Below are 17,335 nucleotides of genomic sequence, written 5' to 3' on the forward strand. Positions count from 1 at the left end.
GGGCTGCATCCCCCTCTCAAGGCTCTAGGAGGGAACCCTTTCTTGACTCCTCCAGCTTCTGGTGGCTCTAAGTCCTCCTGGGCTTGCGGCTGCAAAATCCAATCCATGCCTCTGATTTAATGTGACATTGTCTCCAAATCAAAGCTCCCTCTGCCTTCTTTCCCTTGAGGACCCTTGTCACTGGGTCTGCGGCCCACCCAGCCAGTCCGGGATATCTCAGCTCTAGATTCTTAACTTCCTTGCATCCTCAAAGACAGTTTTTCCTGATGAGTTTGCACTCACAAGTGGCCCGGGACCTGACATGGGTCTCTTTTCTAGGGGCCGCCATGGAACCCCTTTGTGCCTCAGTTCCCTCCTCTGTAAAATGGGACTGATAGTAACAGCGTCTACTTCCCACGCTTCTTACAGGGATGGAATGAGCTAGAATAGCGCCTGGGAGAGGTTAGGCATCATTAGTCTTATCCTCTATTTATAAAAAGGAAAGAGCCGCCCCTTACAAAGGCCAGAGCGGGTGGGATGCACGGGACACATGCCCAGGGAGTTTGCCCATCAGGCAGCTGCTAACAACCCATCCGCCTTCTACTCCCACAGACAATGGCCCCGTAGGTAAGCGGCGCACGGGGACGGCCACCGTGTTCGTCACCATCCTGGACGTGAATGACAACCGGCCCATCTTTCTGCAGAGCAGCTACGAGACCAGCGTCCCGGAGGACATCCCTGAGGGACACAGCATCATGCAGGCAGGTGGCCGTGGCCCCCTGGGGGCAGCTGGTAGACTGGGGGCACACTGGGCTGCACAAATGCTCGTGGCATTGTGGCCCTGCCACGTGAAGGGATGGAAACGGGAGGGTCCAGAGGCTGCCCCGGAAGTAGCCAGGCGCCCTCCTCCCTCTCGGGGAGACCAGGCTTTTAGTTTCTGTGGCTTACGACAGTACCCTGGCTCCCCGCAAAACAGGAGGAAGGCCTTGCCTCCTTCCTTTTCCCCAAGCCCCCTCCTCTTCCCCCATGCCACCCAGAGGGCCTTTCAGAAAAGCAAGGGGATGGAGCTGTCAGTCACATTTTCCCAGCAAGGAGGTGAGGGGAAACAGCCAGGGCCCAGCTAGGCCCAGAACAGAGAGGCTTTCATGGGGCCCTTGGCCAAAGCTCCCTTCTCGGGAAGTAAACAAGCACATCTTTAGAAGAAAAAGCTCCTTTGCCCAGGGAGCTAGAGTAACAGCTCTGAGGCTCTGAGGGAGAAAGGGGAGGATCAGAGAATGGGGCTCAGGTGCCCTCCCCCAGCTTGCCCTGGAGGCCTCTGTTGCTTGGGGCGGGGGGGGTGCAGGCCTGAGTCACCCTCTTCACCAGCTGTGGAGGCAGAGGCTGAGCCAAACACAGCAAATCTGGGCCTGTCTGCGGGGGCAGGCTCCCAGCATCGGGAGGGGCTGGAAGTGTGTCCAGCTCGCTGTGTCAGGGCCAGGGGCCTGGCAGGAAATGGGCTGGGAGCGGGGCGCTGACTTCCAGAGGCCCAGAGAATCCAGGAAGCTCCAGGGATTTGCCAGAGGCTGGAGGACTGTTCCAGAAGGAGGAGCCGGGAGGTTCTCTTCCTCTGGGGCTCAGCTGCTCCTCTAGCCTCTCACCTGCCCCATTCACCAACAATCTCCCGGGACCAAAGTGGGGACATGCCGGGGTGTGTGGCCAGTGCTGTGAGAGCCCCCTGTCCATCCCCAGCTTTTCAGATTCCTTCAGGCCCTCCGGGAAGCCTTGCCCCCCCCCACGCCACCCCCGCCACCGGCCTCCAGGAAGAGAGCACCTAGTGCTGGGCCAGTGACTCTAGGCCCAGTTCATTCTGGGGTGTGTCAGGGAGGCTCTGGGAAGGGAACCAGGATGAGGGTAACAAGCTGGAAGGGGAGAGGGTAACAAACGCCCGTGGAACGAGGCCTGCCCCGGTTTCTAACCCTGAAGAATTAGTTTCTATTTATACAACACGACACAGCCTGAAATCCTAGAGCCCAGGAGTGAGACAGGGCAGCCCCCATTATCCCCGTGTCTAAGGGAAAAATCAGGCATTAGTGACTTCAAGGCCCTGGAAGTTTCTGGCCGAGGCAGCCTCACTCTTTGTGAAGGTACAGTGGGCCTCACCAGGGTGCTTGGAGACGGAGCTTCTGTTTAGGGGCATGTGAGGGATAAAGATTCCCCCCGCAAGACTCCTTAAGCTTTGAGGGTGGGGACACACCCAACTGGGCCACCCTTCACTCAGGAAATAGAGACGTTTTTCATACTTCTGTGCCTGGAGCTGGTGATGTGAGAGGTTGGAGGTGGTCCCACTCTGCAAACTCCCAGGACCTAGGAAGGAGGAGACGTAGACCTGGGTCGCCCACACTGTTGAGTAGAAGCGATACCTGCTGTCCCTCTGAGAGATGGGAAGGGTTCCAGGCAGGAGGTGGCTTTTGGCTGGAGAGCAAAGATGGCCTCACAGAGGGGGTGCCTTGTGTAGCGTAAGCCACAGCCTGGGGAGGGCAGGTTGTTCAGATCGTCTGGAGTCTTGGGTCAAGGTGAGGTTGGAAAGATAGTTCAGAGCCAGCTCCCAGAAGGCACTGAACATCAGACTAGGGAGCTCTGGCTTTCTCTAGCCAGCAGTTGGAAACCAGGGATGGTTCTAGAGCTGGAACCACTGGGAGCAAGGGGCAAAACTGGAGCTCAATCTTGAAGAAGACCCAGCTGACTGCACCGTGAGTCACACACAGCAGGCGGGAGTTGGGGCAGCCCATGGTGGGACACCAGGTGGCCCTGGCCAGCTGACTCTCTGGAGCAGGAGGTAGGCTACTCAGAACCCCTCTGTCCATTCTCCAAATCTGGGAGTCAGAGTGTCCAGGCACGGCCCCGTGGGGAGAATTTGGGGTTTTGGAATGCTGAGACTCCAGAGTGATTTTGCTTTGACAGGTAGCCAGTCAATGACGCAATTCCCAAAAACTCAAAGAGAGCAGACCTAGTGTACTCCAGACCTGAAGTGCTGTCCTGGAGAGGTCTGGACCCTCCTACCCCAAAGGGAGGATGCCTCCGCCCCCGGGTGAGGCAGGAGCGCTATGACATGTTCTCAGAGCCCAGCTGGCATCACTTCTAGCTTCTGACATTGCCTCCCACCACTCTGATAGTACAGGTCCTGGCCTCTCAAGGAGCTCCTTAACCCATTCTCAGCCCCTTCCTGGTCCATGGTAACGTCAGCACCTGCAAGGTGGGTGGGGCCACCAAGATGGCTGCCAAGACGGTGACCAGCTGGGTATTGTTGAGAGCCTTCTGCTTGCTCTCCTCCCAGCAGGCACCAGGGATCTCACCCACCACAAGGGTGCTGGCAGCTCCCGGGGATTTCAGGTGAATGCTGGTAGGGCCCAGGAATTCCAAGGAGAGAAACCCCAGGCTTTCATCTTGCCTAGGGCACTGAGTTGGCGCAGAGAGAAAAACAGTACCTTGCCCCCCATGTGGGCTGAGTATTTTGCTTGCCTGGAGGGAACACTTGGCCATTTAGCAACTCCCATTGGAATCCACACTTGGCTTTGGCACCTGGAGGGTGAGCAGGACTTCTGTTGGTGTCTGGGAGCCAGAGGGGAGGGTACCGGGGGCCACAGGCTATACCCTCTGGCCCCCCAATCAGCCTAGCGGTCTTTCAGCAGGCAGTAGCTGGAGGGTCTGTAGAGAAGCCTGTATTCCTCCTAGGGCTATCTCTGGGAAAGGCCATGGGCCCAGGGACACAGGGGACCACTGGGGCTGAATGTGTGTCCCATGTCCTCTGCAGCCCCTGATTCCAGGCTCTGTCCAAGACAGGAGGGTCCGAGGGTGGATTCCGGGTGGGTCCTGGAGGGCAGGGCCACCCACCTGGTCACATTTTGGTGGATTCCGCGCAGTCACAGTCCCGGCTGTCATTGCAACCCGGCAGGGGGCGTCGGGGAGCGGGCCTGCCCCTGCGGAAGCTGTGCAGGGAGCGGCGCAGAGAGCCCAGGCGCTTCCAGAGCCGGAGCTGGGGCTCGCTGGGACTCCCAGGGTGGTGGGGCATGCACTCCCGAGCCCGGCGCTGCATCGGGTCCAGCGCTGCCGGTTTGCAGAGGGTCATGAACAGCAAACAGCTGGCCAGCAGGAGGAAGATGCAGGCGAGGGCGATGAGCATGGGGAGGGAGTCTGCTGCCTCTGTGCTGCTGCCCGGAGTGACAGGAGCTGTGAGGAAGGCCAGGGGGCTGGGACCCTGTGTGCTCATGGCTCCTGCAACAGGAAGGGGACAGGAGCTCAGAGGCAAGTCAGCTGAACCCAGGGGCTGGCAAGGGAAGGGAACATTGATGGGGGCTGGGGGCTGCTAACCTAGCTGCAGACGGCATCGTGGCCATATTACAGGTTAGAACGGGGAGGACCAGAGAGGCTGACAAGTCTCAGGTCACACAGCAGGAAGTGATGAAGCTGGGCCTGAACTCAGGTCCTCTTTCTGCTATATCCCTTGCCCACCTGCCCCAGAGGAGACAGGAGGGTAATGCCTCTTGGCATTGCAAAATCAATTCTTGTACCTAAAAACCTGGGGACGTCCGGCCAGCTCCATCAGTAGGTTGCTCCCTGACCCGGAACGAGTCATCAGTTCTAGGCTGATGCAGCTGGCAAGGACCCTGACAATCCTCTAACACCCGGGCTGCGAACTGGGGGCCCACAGGTGTGTTTCATTGGGTCCTTGGGTCTAGTGTTTTTATAAATTTCAATTAATTGTGACTATTTTAAAAGTCACAGACCAAAACCCAAGAGATTTCACATAAATATCTTGATATCTGGCTTCTCTGGAAATCCCAGAATTTCAACAGTGGCAACACAGGGCCGGTTGGTGCCTGGCACCCAGTAGCAAGGCCGAGCAGCAGTTATCCCCTTCAGACAGGTGATTGGCCCCCAGATCACCATACTCCCTGACAGGCCCACTACACACCATATTCCATCTGCCCGTTCCCATGGGCATTCCTGTTGGTGCTTCCCAATGCAGCCCAGCCTGCTCCCATGACAAGTAAGGAATCTAAGACCCCAACGAGGGAAGGCCAACCCCAGTCCCACACTGTGAGCCATGGCTGAGCAAAGGCCAGAAGCAGGTTTCCTGACTCCTGGCCCTATGGCTCCCCAGTCCTCTGGGATCACGAGCCGCTCCTAGAACAGGTGAGAAATAATTGACAAAGAGAGCCACAGGGTTCACGAGGTGGGGCTCAAAACACACCCCTCCCCACCCAGACACCAGTTACCTGCTCTCACTCATGACCAGCCCACTAAAGGGAGCTCACCAGAGGATCTTTGGAGATGGAAAATCAGGCTGAGCTTCTGGTTAAACATATCTGGAGTTGCAGATGAAAATACTTACAGGGCCTGGCCAGCAGGTAACATGTGGCCACAGCGGGCAGTGGCAGGTCTACACAGAGAGGACCCTCAGGGAGGTGGGGGTGCCTTGGCCAGGCTGATGGAACACCGGCCCAGTGTGGTTGGTCAGCCCTTCCTGTTTCCCAAGAGAAGCCAGAAATTGCCCGGATTTTTTCAGGCAGATGTTCCTGACGTTTAAATGTTGACAACTGTTTCAAATTTGGTTAAAGCCAGAGACTGGTTGGGGAGGGGGGATATGCTACAAAGTAAACAAACTTGAACCCCCCCCCCCAGGCTACCTCCAGCTCATAGGCCAGCATGGGTGATCTTTGATTTCTACAAACACAAGACAGAAAAGTCCCCAAGAGGGTCTTAATAAAAAAAGATGAGGTATAGCAAGTTGCCCTCCTCCTCCTCCAGCTCGCAGCCTAGAATAAACTTACAGTTGAGTTTCTAGCATGGCTCAGTGGAGTCACATCAAAGCTCTGTAGGTGGGCTGAGGCGTGCATGTTGGCAGGCAGTAGGGAGCATAGAGGGGACACCCAGCCCCCACCCTCTGGAGCACCCATCCCCACCCCAGGCACTCACCAGCAGCGGCAGGACCTCACTCCCAGCTCCCTGCGCTCAGCCTCCTTCCTGCCTACAGCCTTGCCCTGTGCCCAACCACCTGAGGGCAATCAGGGCATCCCCACCTCCCACCCATTCCCTGCCATCACTCCGTCCAGCCTTTCCGGACAGAACATGACCCCTCCCAACTCCAAGCTGGAAATTTTGATGCCCGTCTAGCTGCCCACAGCCTCTGCCTTTCAGGCATCGGGCCTGGAAAGCACTCTGGCTGGGCAGCTCTGTGGGGTTTGGCCCGCCCTTGCATATGAGCATGGAGAAGGGATGGGATGTGCCCACACCATCTCCCACAGGGAGAAAACTGGCCCTCTTTCCTGCCGCCCAGGGCAGTATTTGGCTGGGAGGGAGAAAAGGGCAATCAGAAGTGGGGGAGGTCTCAATCCCATTAGTCCTGATATGACTGTAAGGCCCCCGCATGGATCGGGAGATCCTGTTGGGCTAGCAAAGCTGGTCCAAACTTCAGTCCCCAGGGAAGCACTTGAACAAAAAGATAAATGAGGCTGTAATTAACATTTTAGTAGTTTTCTTAGAAGGAAGAGATTCTAAAGTGCTTGAAAATATCAAGCCACCCTCCCTGGAACCCGTGGCAAAACCAGCTGTCAGCCCCTTTACAGGCCCTCTGATCCACCAAGGGCCAGCTGCTTGCAGAGAAAAGAGGCCTCCACCAGACCAAGGCTAGGAATAGTCTTGAGGGCAGTTAAAGCTTCCCCCAGCTCACAGGCCAAAGGCACACTGGCAGGCCCTGCCCTGGACATATCACTGCAAGTTCATTCTAGAACCTTCTTTCTTCCCTCAGAACTCTGTAGAGCAGTGCTGACTGCAGCACAGGGACTAACCTCAAAACACATCTTGCTATGTGGCCTTGGGTTAGTCACTATCCTGCCCTGGGCCCTGTTTCCACTTTCTACAAAAGCAGAGGGATTCCCCAGGTCTGAGCGTACCCTCATATCCTCCCCAGAGTACCCCAGCAAGCGCCTGGCCCCACTTTCTTCACCAAGCCTTTTCCTGCAGTCCCCGAGCACTGACCTTAGAGCCAGCGCTCAGCCGTCCCACTGGGTCGAAAGGTCGTCTTAACTGTCCACAGGAGGGCCAAGGAGCAGCAGGTGCCAACCGTGACCCTCGCCTGCCCTGGACTCTGCGGTGCCCTGTGCCCCTCAGTCAGCCAGGCTGGGCAGAGTGGGCCGTCTTCACTCACTCTCCAGCTAGCCCTGGCTTTGTCTGGAAGAATTTGGGCCCTGCCTTGGGGGAGGGGACAGCCAAGAGGGTAGGGATGGCAACTGGGCCAGGCAGAGGGAGAGGGGAGCCTTACAGAGGAGCCGGTTGCTCCCAAGCCCTCCCAGGGCCTCACTCCAGCCTGTCTCCTTGGAGCCCTTGCAGGGGCCCGGGGTAGAGGCACTGGGGAGCTACGGGGAGGGGCTCACAGCCTCGCAGCGGCTCTCACCTTCCCCCACTGGGCGTCTGAATGGTATGGTCGGCAGCCAGCAGCTTGCTATTCAGTGCCTGCCGGCCTCCAGCCTCTGGGTTACCAGGGAGAGGGGAGAGGGGCTACAGCCCAGCAGCAGAGGGATAGGCCCCGACAGCTCCCGTGCTCCTCCTCCCCTCCTGTGTCCCTGGGCCCCTCACCGTCCAGGCTTACCCCTCAGCTTCCCAGAAAACTACCTGCCCTTTGAAGGTGTCTGGCTACAGAAGTGCGGGATCAGAGACATTTTCAAAGGTCCAAGAGCTCTTGGGGCAGAAGGTACAGGATTGAGGGACAGCATGGCTTGCTCCTTATAGTTCTGGTGGGCCCTTGGAGCCCCTCCAGGTGGTGGCTCTCCAGCCCTCCCCACAACCTTCACCCCCCACACACCCCCCACACACATACACACGCATGCCCCCCGCCCCAGCCGCCTTTCTTCCCGGAAGCCAGAGCATCCCCCTGGGGAGGTAACAGTGGACAAGGGCCCCTCCTCTCTGGGAATGTAGAAAGTAAGCTTAGATGTGGTAGGTCAGCAGTTGACAGGGGTGGGGACAGCCTAGGTATTGGAGTGGGGAATGCAGTTCCACATACATTGCTCAGAGAAGGCCGGATGAGATGATATTTGAACAGAAACCCGGAGAATGTGAGGGAGTGAGCACACAAGTATCTGGAGGGAGGGCTGGCCGGTGGAAGAAACAGCACACACTTGGCATTCAAGATACAAAAGGAGATCGGTGTGGTTTGGGCAGAGCTGGTGAGGAGGGAGTGGTGGAAGGGGAGCTCATGTCCTCTCAGTTCTTACCAGTAAGAAGACGGACTTGCTTTTTTTCTGGGCCCGAGGTCCAAAGTCCCAGCGAAGGATGAGATGGACCCAGTCTGGATCAGGTACCTTCTCCCAGAACAGTCACCACTGGCCATGGTCCATAAGAACATGACGGCCCCAGTGCACACCACAGGGTTGCGGGGAAAGGTGGAGAGAGGAGGGAAGACCTGGAAGAAGGGAGAGGTCTAGGGTATCACAAAGTAATTCACCACCAATCAAGACTACGTTCCGAGGCCCGGGTCCTCCCAGCCACACGGAGTGAAGCCTCTCCCTGCCTCGCCTTCCAGGGGAGCAATCTCTCTTCTCACTTCAGGGTAGAGTAGGTGTTCAGTTCTTGGTTGGACAGGACTCGCCTCGGGGCCGGCCGTGACTCTGCCCGCAGCCTCGAGTCTGGACTCCTTGCGAAAAGGGATAAACACCACGAAGTATCTCTCAGTGAGAACAGCACACCCCCGGGTTCCACCAGAGACCACGCAGGAGCCTGAGGCACTGCCAACCAAGGGGGGCGGGGTGGGGTCTGAAACTAGACCGGAGCAAATGTGTAGGTGCTTGAAGACGGAGCCACCTGGTAGGAGGTGGGATTTCTGGGTTTCTACAAAGTGGCTGTCACAGGACACAGTGCCCAGCTGGGACTCAGTATGGTGGGAATGGCTTCAGATCTAGAAAGTGTGGGCAAGAAGCAGCCCCACAATCCAGCCTCCTGCCACCACCCCCATCCCGCTGGGACAAGGCTCCTGGGATCTCAAAAGGCTGAAGGAGGGAAGCGGGTTCCTATGGGCTGACCTCGTGAAGTCTAGATCTGGAGAGCTACCGTGCCATCCATTATCCACCTTCTTCCCCCATTCTCCCCAAGACCCTCATGGAGGATCAAAGAGCAGAGCTGGCAGGTCCCCTGCCATACAAGGCAGCAGAGAGCCGTCAACAGGTGTCTTCATGGCGAGGAGGCGGACAGACGTGTCCTTCTCTCATAACCCCAGCTTCTGTGGGAAACCATGGGTTGGCCCGTATGGGCTGGGGGTGGTGTAGAGGGCAGGAGAGGGGCTTCATACACGATCTTCTCTTCTTGTGGGGTGGAATTCTAGGAGTGACTACGTGTTTCTTTCTCCCTCAGCTGAAAGCCACAGACGCGGATGAGGGCGAGTTTGGACGTGTATGGTACCGCATCCTTCAAGGTGATGGGCTTCTCTGGGCTTCCAGGAGTCTAGGAAGCAAAGCCAAGGGAGCTTCTCTGGGCTTCTCTGGGCTGCCAGGAGTCTAGGAAGCAAAGCCAAGGGATATCACCCTGACCGAGGGGGCCTTGGGATAGGGCAGCCCCCAGCAGCGAACCCCCCGGAGATGGTCATTGGCCCAACATATAGCATGGGACCATCCCTGAACTAATTACTATTGGCCAGAGACTAAAATCTGCTGACCTGCCCACTCTGGAAATCAGGGTAAGAGCACCTCACAGAAAGCATCTGGACTGAGAGTAGAAGGGGGTGGATCCCCAAAGGAAAATCAGTGCCGATACCCCAAGATGACACAGTGGGTATTGGACTAGCCCAAAGATGTACACAAAACCATCAGTTCAACCACCCACAAAGAATTTGGTTTTAGTTCCTCTTTTTGTAGTGCCCCAGATCCTTCTGAAATATTGAATCTACTGACATGTCTGAGTATGGGAGTATCAAGGGACCCCCAGCCTTCCCATAAGGAGGGTACAAGGCAGGCTCCCGCCCTCTCCCTCAAATCCTTCCAGGCCATGGTAGTGTGAGGCAGACGACTTCTTGCCATCGTGGGCCTCGGCCAGGCTCCCAAGACCTCTGGGCAGGGTCAGCCTTCTGGGGGTCGGGTCCCCCACTTCCCCTGCCCCCCCAAACCCTATGCCACGAGCATCCCATGTCTTGCTCCAAGGCTGGAGCCCATGCATCTCCTCTGTCCCTCCACACAGGTAACCATGGCAACAACTTCCGGATCCACATCAGCAATGGGCTCCTGATGCGAGGGCCCCGGGCCCTGGACCGAGAGCGCAACTCATCCCACGTGCTCATAGTGGAGGCTTACAACCACGACCTGGGCCCCATGCGGAGCTCCGTTAGGGTAAAGATGCCGGGAGGCGGGGTGCGGTGGGCCGAGACCACAACCGGCCCAGAAAGGGCACCAGCCAAGCCCCGGTGGGGGCAGGCCACCACGGATTTAGGTGCTGAATGACCTGGGGCTACAGTTGCGGGAGGGGATGCCAAAGCCCAGCCTGGGATCCCAGAAGTGTCGTTTTGCTCCGAGACTCAGTTTCTCCAGGTGTGGAAGGGGGTCAGTGATACTGATGTCTCTCCTCAGGGATGAAGGAGGTATCTTCACATTACTAACCCCCCTGCCCACACAATTCAGAAGGAAATCTCGCAAATATGACCTTGGAGATTAGAGACATTGCCAACTTGATCTTACACGTGAGGGAGCTGAGGTGTGGAGGGGTCCTGGGTGATAGAACCAGGACTTGAACCCGGTCCTCCAACTCCAGGTTCAGTGCACTCTCCATTGAAAGTGTCCCCCAAATATTCTAGTTACCACCCCCAGCTGCCCTGTCAAATGTGTCCTTTCCTGCCCACCTCACTCACAGTGAGCCCCTGCCCCGTGTGGCTGAAATCAAATTAAACCCTCGTCTTCCTGAAGGGGTGGAAACAGACACACAGATCCTCCTCCTGGCTGGGCTGGTTGAGGCACTCTTGTGCCCAGTGGCAGGGACATGGCTGAGGGAAATGAGACGACCCCTCGAGGTCACCCCACCCTCCCCCCACCGCACACTCAGCAGCTCCCAGCCCCTGCCCCAGAACCTGGTGGAAAATGAGTCAGACCCCAGAGGTGAAGAGTAGGAGGAAGATGGGAAAAGCCGGGGTGGGGAGCGAGCAGGGACTTTTCCCCAGGACTGAGTGGAGCACACTGAGCTGCTTATCAGCCCCATCTCCACCACACTCTTTCCCCTGGCTGGAAACAATGAACAGCAGCCCTCCGGGGTCACCGTCATGCCGGGGGTGCTGGGGAGTGGGTGACTCAGCCTTGGCCCATCTCCTGCTGGGGGTGCCCCCTCAGCTTTGGTCCAGGGGGAGATGGAAAAAGCAGTCTGGGTCCTTAGAGCTAGCCCTCCGAGTGAACTTTTCCCCGGGTGGGAATGGCTGAGGGGGTCCGATCCCTGGGGTCAAGTTTCCACCTTGGGGCTGCTCCGGATGATGCTGGGGCACGGCGACGGGGGGGTCACACTCAGTTACCTGAATGTGCACTGGAGCAACTGCACACAGTCCCATTCCCCTGGAGGGCTGTGAATTGCTCACGCACACGCTGATGAGGGCACGCACATCAGAGGGGGCTCTTTGTGGGGCCCACTTCAGGCCACAGGGGGACTGACGTCAGCGTAGCTTGGGTTGGCTACCTGGACTTGAAGCTTCCTAACCACAGCCCTCCCTATAGCCCCCTCGCTCTGCACCCTCCCAGGAGCAGGTGGGCAACTCTCTCCAGAGCTACTCCTGTCAGCCTTGACATTGTGACTGCAAACTTTTTTTTTTTAATATTTTTAAGTAATCTCCCCCCACCATGGGGCTCGAACTCAAAACCCCGAGACCAAGAGCCCCATGCTCCACCCACTGAGCCAGCCAGGCGCCCCTAACCACAGACCTTTTGAAACAAAATGGTATACAGTGGGCCAGGATATAGCATAAAACAGCTCAAAGCCAGGCTGGGCCGGTCAGTGGGGGGATGGGACACCCAGAAGCACACCTGCTTGCCTACCCTCCTTTGTTCCTTTCCCCACAAACCCTGAGGAATAGTAAATCCTCAAGTGGTACCTAACCATATGCTTTATGCCCTTGAACTCATTTAACCCTCATAACAGCCCCACGAGGTAGGCACTGTTATCATACCCATTGTATAGAGGAGAAGACTGAGGCAGAGAGGGATTGGCCACTGTGTTTAGGATCGCATAGCAGTAAGGGTAGAGGTGGCTTCACACCCCAGCAGTCCACGCTGGGCTGCTCTCTCAGTCCCTACACTCTGTGACCTCACATACAGGCCCTTCAGGGTCCGGAGTCTGCTGCCTAACACCCGAGTCATTTTAAGGTGGGAATATAGGAGCAAGCACCTAGGGCAGAGGTAGGATAGCCTTTGTCAGACAGAGCCCCCGCCCCTCTGAGCCCCCATGAAACCTGGGGACTTCCCTGAGGACAGAATGGGGCCTCCAGCTTTGCCCCAGATTCATTTGCCCAGCGGAGATGGCTTCTGGGGACCAACCACATTCTCCAGTTCCTGCTTTTGAGACCAGGGACAGTGCAGACAGCACCCAGGAGCATGGAGTGAAAGGCCGTCCTAGAGACGGGGGCCTCACCTGCACTGTGCAAGCATGCACTTACACGAACTCACGTCTCCTGCCCTGACTCCGCCGGAGGGCACAGCACGACACAGATAGCGGGGCTGCTTCTCCAGCGTGGCCCCGGAGCTCTGTAGCTAAGCCCTCCCACTTTTAAGAACTTGGCAGACCTGTGCGTTTCCTGTACATCTGTGTCTCTCAGGTTTGCAAACCACCCACCATTATGCCTCCTGTCTCTGCTGCTAAAAACAAGGCTGAAACCGACAAGAGGACAGTGGCATGGAGCCAGTCCTATGGAGCACGGGCCACACCCAGGCTCCGTGCCACACACGCCCCTTATCGTCCTGGCCCATCGGCCCTCTTTGTGCCCCCACGATCCCTGGAGTAAAGGCCAGTTGGACAAGCAGACTCAGGAAGGGGAAGGCTCAGGGTTTTGAAAGATGGATGGTTAGTTTCTGTTTACAGCAAGTGAGTTCCCGAAATTCATCCACGCAAATTCCCCCACACCCACCCCACCCAGGATCTTCCCAGCCAAGTTCTTGGTGAAGCCAAACTTAGAAAGTTCCGGTTTGTGAACAGCTGTGCTCTGGGGTGGGCACTTTAATTTGCATAGTGGGTTCTAGATGTCTGGACATGAAAATGTGATGATGCAACAGGGCTGCAAGGGACCCCAAGAGCCAGGAAGATAGAGAAACCTTTATTCCTATATGCCTCCCCTCCCCCTAACTCTGTAACACACCCCACCACCACCACTGCTAACGTTCTCCACCGGTCAGGCCGCCCGTTCCGCTACAGAAGGCCCCTCACTTCTCCAGCAAATTCCCAGCTAAGCCCAGGAGAGGAGCCAGGGCTGATCCCAAAGGCGGTGATTGATCAGAAATCCAATATTCGTGTTGTCGATTGTGCTGCAGCCCCTGCCATGAGCGCCAGTGAGCATGTGTGAAATCTGTGTTGCACACTCTCGCCTGTGCTCTATTTGCCGCTTCCACACTGCTGGCAAGCTCCTGCTGACCCTGGGTCTGTCAGGCTGGAAGGAGTGGTCTCCTGTTCCGAGGCCAGCTCATCCCCAGCATAGTGCCAAAAGGAGTAGGGGTTGGTGGACTGAGAACCAGGAGGGCCCCCTTCTCTTTCCTGCCCCTTCAGTTACCATGAGGCCTTGGATAAGTCCCTCCACCTCCCTGAGCCTCCATCCCCCAATCTGGGAGAGCCAGGGGCCCTGAGCCTCCCTGTGGCTCCTTAAGCACCAACACTCTACGACACCCTCCCTTCCCCTACCACCCTGGTCCCTGGGCCAGACCCTCCCTGTGCTTCTGTGTGTATGTGAGGGGCAGGGGAAGGCGCTATAGCAAAAAAAAAAAAAAAATTGCTGTGACCCAGATCTCTCTCCCTGACGTTTTTCTTCTGTTATGCAAGACCTGTGTGTTGTTTAAAGAACAATTAGAAAGCACAAATAAGTGGTGATGGAAATGATGCCTAATCCCACCATTCAGATAGAGCCGCTATCTTGGCCAGGCTCCTGAGAAACAAATCCTGGGACAAGAGTTGATAGGAAGATGATAAGCAGGAAGTGTCCCCAGGAAAAGCTGGAAGGGGTGCAAGACCAGGGAAGGAAAGGCAGCCAGGGAACTTTGACTCAGCCCCATGGGGAGCCCTGGAGAGAATCACTGCCACTAGCCAGTCAGGGCTGAGGAAGCAGAGTATGGAGTCCACACCCATCAGTCTCGGGTAAGGGCTGCCCCAGGGGACATAATTCCCAGGCACTTCCAGCTCTCTGGGTGTGTGTGTTCCAACAGCCTGGGTGGGGTGGGGTGGGGTGGTATGAGTGTGTCTCCCCCACCACCCCCCCACTCCCCACCCCCACCCTCCACCACCAAGAGCCACGGTGGTCTCTGGCTGCTGGCAGAGAGAAGCCCCAGAGAAAGTGCCCGATAATCTAGAGGGGTCTGAGTACGGACGTTCTCTGCTCCAGTCATAATGAACATTTTTGTGTCTATGTTCCCAGATAGACTTTGTTATTCAAATGGGGTCCCTTCAGCCTTTTTAAGCACTTTTGCGAAGCCTGGCTCATTTTGTCTTCCTCCCAACCCTGAACGTGGCCCAGAGCATGATTTACAAGGCTGATCTGTTACTGTTACCTAGCTGAGCAACTCGATGGTCCAGAAGAGTCACTAATCAGTCACAGGTTCCCACAGGGTTAGGAGCAATGCCAGGAGGAAGATCAAGTGATGTTCGAGCCCCTGCTCCGTGCCTGGTACTGTGCCAGGTGGGGATGTGTGGTGACCGACTATCGGGAGCTCCCCACTGGCCCAGCAGAGCAGTGACCACACATGCAGGCCTAGAAGGGCCAGCCCTGGGCTTCTCCAGTCTCCACCCCACCTTGACCTTCCGCCCGTGGTCTGACTCCGACAGGTGATCGTGTATGTGGAGGACGTCAACGACGAGGCCCCTGTGTTCACACAGCAGCAGTACAGCCGCCTGGGTCTTCGAGAGACGGCAGGGGTCGGCACGTCAGTCATCGTCGTCCGAGCCACGGATCGAGACACTGGTGAGTCCGGCTTTCCCCAGAGTCACCCTCTGCAGCTCGTCCCTCCCAATCCTGCAGAGCCTGTCATCCTCAGGGTGCCGCAGGCTCCCCCATTCAGCAGGTCCCAAGCTGGGGAGGGGCTCTGGGGACAGTGCTGGGGGCGTCTGCCCCAGAAGCACAGGCCTAGAAGGACTGGAGTTAGGGAGCTATCCCAGTCTCTGGATGGAGAGAGGGGAGGCCCTGAGATTGGAAAGTCTAGGTTTCTCGCTGGAGGAGCTGGTAGCTCCTGGCTAGCCTTTGGCTGGAGGCTGGGCAGGGCTGGAGCAGGCAAAGGACTTGTCACACAGCAGGCTAAGGCCTGCCTCTCTAGCCAGCAGCAGCTCCATGTCCTGTGGGCCTTGCTCAGTGCCTGGCACATGCAGGCTTCACAAGGGGCAGTGTTCTGGTGTGCTCTAAGGGCAGCCCAGACCTCACCGAGGACCCCAAGCCTGACAGACGGCCACAGCTGGCAGTGCAAAGCAAAGGAGAATGTGGCCAGGTCATGGCAGCCATCTTCATGGGGCCCGGCTATTTGGGCCTCTGCCCCAGGCCAGGGATGCAGCTGGAGTGGACCTCTTTCCTGGGGGTCCACTGCCCCCCGGAGAGGTTCCCCGAGCTGCTCCCTGTGTCCCAGCTCCGGCCCCTCCCTCATGTCTGCCCCTCTCAGCATCCCCAGCCCCGCTGGGGCACAAGATGGGGTGATGGGGGGGGAGTGGTCTGAAAACTCTCAGATCTGCCATCCCTTATTGATCGCATTTATACAATTTGGGCCACATGTGTCACTGTTGACCAATGGTTCGTGGCTTTTTCTGGGTCAGGAGTCCTTTTGAGAAATTCATGAGAGCTGTGTGTTTGTCCCTAGAAGAATGCATATCCATTCTGAGTGCTGCAAATGATTTCAAGGAAGTCTGGGATTTCCTGAGCGGTTTTATGGCCACTCCTCTGGAAGTCTGTGGACCTCAGCTAAAGAATCCCAACTTGAGCTCCTGGTTGGAGAATATACCAAGGCCGAGGGATTTGAAATGGAGGAGTGGGGAGGACGGGGGAAGGTGTCCCTGGTGCTAGCACCCTTCAGCTGGAGGGACCAAATGGAGTCATGGCCACTTCTGAGGATGCTGCCCTTGTCCAATACTTTCTAGATGAGAGCTCCCCTTACAAGAGCTCCCTGATTTCCCCACTGCTACTAGTCCAAATACCTAAAGCAGGGATAGGGGTCGGTACTTGAGCTTGAATTTGAGGCTCCAGAAGCAGAACAGAATCCCTCCAGCACATCTCTCATGCCAAGGCCAAGCCCCAGAGGGGTTTGTGTGTGTAGGGCCTTGCTGTCCACGTAGACCCTGGCCCCATCCTCTGTCACTTCTCTCGGGGCAACCCAACCCCCAGAAGTGGGGAGACAGTACACACTGGGCAGGCCAGCCAGGGCCGCTCACCTGGTCCCCAGGGCCAATAGCAGCTGTGCCATGAGCAGCCTGGGAAGCCGCAGGGCCATCCCACCCCGATCTGGGACTGCACACTCTTGTGTCTTCCTGCAGGGGATGGCGGCCTGGTGAATTACCACATCCTGTCCGGGGCCGAGGGCAAGTTCGAGATTGACGAGAGCACAGGGCTCATCATCACCGTGGATTACTTGGACTATGAGACCAAAACCAGCTACCTGATGAATGTGTCTGCCACCGACCAGGCCCCCCCCTTCAACCAGGGCTTCTGCAGTGTCTACATCACGCTCCTCAACGAGCTGGACGAGGCTGTACAGTTCTCCAACGCCTCCTACGAGGCGGCCATCTTGGAGAACCTGGCCCTGGGCACTGAGATCGTGCGGGTCCAGGCCTACTCCATCGACAACCTCAACCAGATCACTTACCACTTCGACGCCTATACCAGCGCCCAGGCCAAAGCCCTCTTCCAGATAGATGCCATCACGGTGAGGGGGGCTGAGAGCAGGCGCAGCAAGGGCTCTCCCTAGGGCCAGGTTCTCCAACGCCTCCTACGAGGCGGCCATCTTGGAGAACCTGGCCCTGGGCACTGAGATCGTGCGGGTCCAGGCCTACTCCATCGACAACCTCAACCAGATCACTTACCACTTCGACGCCTATACCAGCGCCCAGGCCAAAGCCCTCTTCCAGATAGATGCCATCACGGTGAGGGGGGCTGAGAGCAGGCGCAGCAAGGGCTCTCCCTAGGGCCAGG

The 17,335-nt window shown here is 57.3% G+C and overlaps 2 protein-coding genes across 2 annotated transcripts in view; one reads left to right on the forward strand and one right to left on the reverse strand.

The window, feature by feature from the left end:
• Positions 1–17,335, forward strand: part of LOC111144669 (cadherin related 23) — a 354,437-nt gene that overhangs the window by 255,883 nt on the left and 81,219 nt on the right. The window contains exons 27-31 of the mRNA XM_022499070.1: positions 592–740; positions 9,364–9,424; positions 10,183–10,331; positions 14,995–15,130; positions 16,681–17,069. Of these exons, the coding sequence (XP_022354778.1) occupies positions 592–740; positions 9,364–9,424; positions 10,183–10,331; positions 14,995–15,130; positions 16,681–17,069 (884 nt within the window). The remainder of the gene's footprint in view (positions 1–591; positions 741–9,363; positions 9,425–10,182; positions 10,332–14,994; positions 15,131–16,680; positions 17,070–17,335) is intronic.
• LOC111144671 (chromosome unknown C10orf105 homolog) lies at positions 3,430–4,225 on the reverse strand. Its single transcript, XM_022499072.1, has 2 exons — positions 3,850–4,225; positions 3,430–3,537 (listed from the first exon to the last, which is right to left on the reverse strand). Exon 1 carries the CDS (start codon positions 4,223–4,225, stop codon positions 3,854–3,856), a length of 372 nt encoding a protein of 123 aa, XP_022354780.1. The 3' UTR covers positions 3,430–3,537; positions 3,850–3,853.

The sequence above is a fragment of the Enhydra lutris genome, unplaced genomic scaffold (genome assembly GCF_002288905.1).
Source record: "Enhydra lutris kenyoni isolate GAN:26980312 unplaced genomic scaffold, ASM228890v2 scaffoldscaffold12, whole genome shotgun sequence".
NCBI classification, from domain to species: domain Eukaryota; kingdom Metazoa; phylum Chordata; class Mammalia; order Carnivora; family Mustelidae; genus Enhydra; species Enhydra lutris.